General features: G+C 31.6%; 1 protein-coding gene across 1 annotated transcript; it reads left to right on the top strand.

Annotated features, from left to right (window-relative positions):
* Positions 1-4249: 4249 nt before the first annotated feature.
* On the top strand, positions 4250-6344 carry LOC139086515 (uncharacterized). Its single transcript, XM_070634980.1, has 4 exons — positions 4250-5654; positions 5722-5757; positions 5813-5916; positions 5976-6344. Exons 1-4 carry the CDS (start codon positions 4250-4252, stop codon positions 6342-6344), a joined length of 1914 nt encoding a protein of 637 aa, XP_070491081.1.
* Positions 6345-6417: the final 73 nt, after the last annotated feature.

The raw sequence follows: 6417 nt of genomic DNA, 5'->3' as shown, positions 1-6417 counted from the left end.
TCATTGTTATTACCATGTTATAGGCTTATATAGTCAGAACTTGCTCAATATATTGTATAATGCTCATCATAATGTAATAAAATTATTTAATAAAGTTAAGAAATTGGGTTAAAATTATATAAAAATGTTACAAACCATCTAGAATCATGAAAATAGATTCAGGATATTCTATCTTAAGTATTCCTCAATCTGATCATAGTTCTCATCATAGTTGTTATACAATTTCACGCTACATTGATGTTTTTGTTGCATAACTTCAAGGAGATTGTGAAATTTTTAAAGTAGACAGTTTAAATATTTGAAGAATGAATGAAAATATTTGATCATCAGTTCTAATGGACATAAATTAGTTGATGACATAGAAAAATCACAAAAAAGATTTGTTTTGTTGGCTAAAGAACAATTTTGAGAGAAAATAAACATTTTATCTGTGATTTACAGTCTCTGATTTAAATGTCATCAAGCCTTAGTTACGAAATCTTTATTATGTCATTAACCGGTCAGTTAGATGCGGCTCTATACTCTAGATTAAGATGATCATGATGAGAAGCGTCAAGATTGAGAATTTTTCTAATAAATCTTAAAATCTCTTAGCAAACCATGGATTATTAACCAGACAATAAATACATATAAAGCATGCAATAATTCACTTGACTGCACTTGAGATTACAATTGAAATGATTTGCATCATAAATCCTAAAATAGCTACCTATCTTTGGTGTCTGAGCGGAGTTAAATCTGTAGTATTGAGCCTTGGATTGTTAAATCTACTAATTCGAGAGTAGCCTCTGTGGTCGAGTGACTAGACACCAAATCAGGAATCTGTATCACTATTTTGAGAGTACGCAGGTTCGATTCCTATCAGAGACCGATTTTCTCAATCATCATATTGTATGTGTTGTCGATACATCCAAAAATTCGCAACAATACCCACGTCATTACATCTAGTCTCCTCAATCACATGATCACATCTATGTCACTAGTTATCTAAATTCCCCTCTGACCTAAATCAGTTTTCTACTCTAGAAAAAGAAAATCTACGTCAAAAATCACATTTGAGGTCAAAAATCTGCAACGAAGATAAATCTTATCTAATCAATGTTTGCGCATTGTTATGACATTTTCTACGTTTTGACAGAAATTGAGATCAAAACAGAGATATAAAGTTTTTACTACACGTGTTATTGCCCTTAGTATCATTTAGATAAAGGTGTTGATGATAAAAAGTTTCATAGCAAAAACTCAATCAGAAGCAACGAAAAAAGTTGTTGCTCTTATCAAGAAATTTTCTCTTGGTAACGCAAACTACTCAAAATTTGTAAGAGCATGTATTCGTGTGTGTTCTTGTCGATTACACATGATGCTCTCGAGTTTGGACATTGAAATGGAATGAAAAGAAGAAAAGTTGTTCGTGAATTTTGAACAATTTGTGTTGTTTATTTGATAAATATTACAGGAACTGACATTCTAGATAATCTTCGAATAATTGATTTCAAGGAGCTCAGGTGATGATACCAAAATATAAATCAGGTTTATAAACAAACATAAACAAAGTAAATTTAGATTTAAATCTTATAAGGCACCTTTGTTATCAGTATGAAATTGCGAAACAGAAACAAAAAAAGCATTCACTACGATTCGTTCCATTGACTTTCGTATGTACTCATAGAGGCACGTGTTACTGTAACTACAATATGTATTGAGTAAAGTAGATTTAAAAGTCATAATGGGATTATTTGGATGTTATGGAGGGAAGAATGTGTTCATTTCTGAGAATCTGGATGATTTGGATTGATAATAAGGATTCTTATAATAGGATTCGGGATATTGAATGCCGGAATAGTTCATTTAAGTTCCTTGAACATTGCTATGTCATTGTATTGGAGATTAGACTCGAAGGTGATCAGGTTAAACAATCATTATTGGAGACAAGACTCGTAGAAAGTTTGATGAAATCTAAAAAGATGACTGGAGTCCATTTTTACAGCGAAAAATTGACATTTGCTGTTCGGGATGAATTTAAAAGGAATAAATTTTCGTCTGTCTTGTCATTTTCTTTGTTTGTCACATGCAAACATTTTGTCGCTTTAGATCATTGTCCGATCACTCTTTTCTTGCTATAATATAAGTACAATTAAACTCAGATTGATCGCAAAGGATTCCCGATGCCGAAGCCTAGACCGAGACCGAGACTTCTCAGATTGTCTCGAGAATTTCTCTTCCTACCACCTTAATCTCGCCTTAAAGCTACGTTACACCTAAATTATTCCAATTAAATACGTTATGTCTGGTGATTTATCGAGCATGCGCATGCAACTATAAAATTCATACTCATACTACAATAAACTGTTAGTAAGCCTTTAACAAGATTCCGAACAATCAATAAGCAGGCTTAGAATCCCAAGAAATCCAACAATGTATCATAATACATTTATTTTCTGTGTCAATAAGGCACTAGACTTCTATCTTATTTACGGAAGCAATATTTTTTACTGCCAAGAACAATAAATTTCAATGTTACATAATTACTGATAATGCCAATCTCGCGTAAATAAATTCATGCCTTGATATTTTTTTTTGCTCACATTCTTTCATAATGCTTTTTCTTCTTTGTTTCTCTTCTGTCTTGTTTCAAGTTCAAGCATAAATGTTTTATAACTCTTTTCTCTTCTTGATCTGCAATTATCATCGCTATACATTTTAACACCATATTATTGAGCATTTCCCCATTCCTTAACAATAAACTGTGCGTAAAATATGAATAGAATTAAATGCTTGTCATAAATGTTATCTTCCATCTCCATAAATGTTATCTTTGAGTTGACGTGATTTAATAGTAAATTTCTAATTAATTATTGGTATTATCAACATTGTTTTATGCTAATTTGATACATCAGTGTAATGGGAAATGTCTTAGAATTTTGTAGAAAGCTTGTTTTATTGAGTTGGAGTGTAACGGAAATTTAAAATTCAAAATGAATGCTTTTTAACGGAAAGTTCAAAATTCAAAAGATAAATCAAGGTAATGTAACTTTTGAACTTGATATAAAAATTAAATTTAAGCAAATTTAAGTATTTTAAAACATATTACTCACTCAGTATGCTTTGATATTCACCAGATCAATCAATTGTTTCAATTTTAAAAGACACAGGAGCTTCACAATCACTTTCGAAAACAGTTAAAGAAAATTTGAAAGTTTCCACATCTTGTCTCAAAGGCAAAAGGTAAACAAATCAAAAAATGGTGAACAGGAAATGTAAATTAGTGATTTAATTAAATTAAACAACTCCGATGACTACTGTAATTGTGAAAAGGTAAGTACAATAGTGTCTATAATCGAAAATTAATGAATGAATGCAGAGATCATTAAATTTAATATTTAAAATAATTCGTAGCTAGAATGATTGTTTACGATTATTTTCTCCTTTCCTTGTTATGTCTATTGCCTTCTAAATGCAAAATTGCAGCCACGATAAGAAGTATCACTAATCACATACTTTCATTTAGCTATTTTTTATTAAGCACCGCTGTAAGCATTTAATAGAAAATTATGATTTTTTATTGCTTCGTCGCCGATCGAAAGCAAAAGTTTTATGAACTTTAATTCTATTAATTCACGGTAAATGATTAATGGTTTTGTGCCATGATCAAATGAATGCGTCTTGTTTCGTTAATTATTTATACTTTTCTTATCTATCTGCCAATTTTCCAAATTTTTATTTTTTTGGGAATGAAAGTTTTTGTTTTTTTAGTGAATTAAAGTATTAGGCGTGTTTAAGCCTATCAAATTACATTAATTGTGAGAATATGAAAATCTCATAACTGCGTAATTTCATTGTTTATATGGATAAGGAAAATTCTCATCTGATTTTTAAGAGCCGTCATTATCAGATAATTTGAAGCATGCTGTGTACTTGTCGCTCAATGTATAGGCATCATATATTGAAGTCTCTATGACGAGAATAAGCGAATGAAAAATGAAAGAAGAAAGAAAACTTTTTCTTTGATTTTTTTTGTTTTGTTGCCATTTCTCTCTTAATTTTTCTTTCTATTCCACTGTTTCGAGACGGATGGGAAAACTATATTAGTAGGGTAGAGAGTGTGAAAGAGTCTCAGTCGATATTCAACAGTAGAATTGTTTACAGTGCTTAGTGAAGTGACTTGAAATTATTTAAAAGTTACAGTATTATGACAATTTAAGGATCTTAATTAAATTTTGACAAAAGTTTGAATAAAAAATTATCTGTGATGGCATCGCCAAGACAAAAACTATTTATTTGTGTGAATATCCTTTCGATAATACAAGTGAGCCTTTTAGAGACAGTTCATTTTACAAACTCACCTAGAAAAATACTTAAAGCTAATAATTATACGACATACAAAGTGGAAGTTCCGAATGGTGACCCAATCACGATAATTGAAGCTAATACACCATTAATTGATAAGAAAATCAAGTTTAATCATGTAGAAAATCCAGCAAAATACTCAATACATCATGATAGAAATAAGCAAGTTGTGGATCTAGAAACTTCATTAAGCATGACAGTTACTCCAAATAATAATTATCACGATGAATATGAAAATTCAGCGGCGGCGAGCGATGAAGAAAGTGTTACAAATGATTATAGTAATCTGTCACCTGAACGTCATCGTAATAGAAATACAATGAAAACAGTCTATTCACCTGAACTTTTACAAAAATTTCTAAAGGATTACGCAAACAAAATTCATACATCATCTTCGTCGTCATCGACGAGTAATGAGGCAGTTAGTCAAAACTATCATAACAATGATAAAAGGTATGAACAGCTTGAACATGCAAGTGGAAGCATTGAGTTGAATCCAAGTAGTAATGAAGGAACAAAAGGTGACAAATATGCATCGATTGAGACAGGTGAAGATACAGGAACATCTGATGATGGAAATCGACGAGTATCAAGTATAAATGAAGATGACAAAAATGATTCAGATGATCTTAATGATATCCAACAACGGAAAAACTATCGACCAAATGGAAATTATAATGGTAATCATCCATACAATCAGAATAATGGATGGGTAACATTAGATGCCGTTCCATGGAGTAAAAGTAAAGTAAGCAAATGGCAGAGTCATAACGCAAATAAATATGGAAGTCAGAGCAATTACAATTACCCCAATCAAAATAATTATCAAAATAATAATAATCAGCAGAGACCTCCATATCGTCCAACAAATGATTATGATTTTGATTACAATGGAAATAATAATAATGATGATTATTATTCGCCACCGAAACCAAGTCGTCCCACATATCACAATAATCAGTTTTATGGCGGTGGACATCAGAATCAAAATCAACCAAACCATAGACCACCTCAAGATAGCTTCTATCAACCATCTTCAGTAAATCATCATAGCTCATCCGTTTATAATTTCGAAAGACCAGAAAATCCTCAGAGACCATATCAGTCTGATATTATAACAGATAATCGTCCATCAAACTTCCCACCTCATCATTCACAGGAAGAATATCATAGTCAAAGCAGTCAAAGCACACACAGTAGTAGACCATCCTATAATCGTCCTCAACAAAACGATTACAGCTATCATGGTGGAAATTCGTATTATTCGTACAAGGAGAACAAACATCCACCAACTTATCCTCATAGCGGTAAAGTTAATTAACTTAATTAAATTTCGATCAAAAAATTCAAAATTGAATAATGAAATATTTCTAGGGGATGGAGAATGGGTTTTAGTTTCAACAACTAAAGGTAGATGGATGGACAATTTAATAAAGCTTTAATAAACAAATTATACATTTTCCAGGTTATCAATTCCCCAAACGTAATGGTCAACGTGCCATGTCTTTTATAGCAACAAATGGTGTAAATAGTGACTCGAAATATACTGATAATAAAGGAATCATCACAGCTGAATCTCAAAAGTTGAATCTGTAGTTAGACCACATCGTCGTACAGGACCTACAAAGATGACACAACAACAAGTCAAATTGACAGTATTGCCACTGTATGTTAATGAGCCAGGAACACAAGGTTATCAAAATAATAATAATGATGTAGCAATGGATGTATTCAGACCTTCAGCATACAATGGATTAATCGAAACTGATCAAGGTAGTCAAACTGTGGAAGAAAGTGTAGCTAATGAATCAAGTGCAGTTGCAGTCGCAACACCAGTTCTTGTAAATAAGCCGAAGAAAAAGCGAAAGGTACTCAAAAATTACTTAATGCGTAAAAATGCTGGAAATTCTGATAGTAGTGCTGTGATTGCTGCAGTCGGTGCATCATTATTACCCGCGTCGCTCGGACTAATTGCTCCCATGGTTCTAGGCAAATAAATAAATTATGTTTAAGTGAAAGTGAAAGTATTATAAATTATTTTAATTTTATACTTAATTTATTTTTCTCTTT

The sequence above is a fragment of the Chironomus tepperi genome, unplaced genomic scaffold (assembly GCF_022539635.2).
Source record: "Chironomus tepperi strain 1889 unplaced genomic scaffold, CSIRO-AGI_Ctep_v1 contig_85, whole genome shotgun sequence".
Taxonomy (NCBI): Eukaryota; Metazoa; Arthropoda; class Insecta; order Diptera; family Chironomidae; genus Chironomus; species Chironomus tepperi.
Note: the sequence above shows the minus strand (reverse complement) of the source record. Positions and strands in the feature narration are given on the sequence as shown.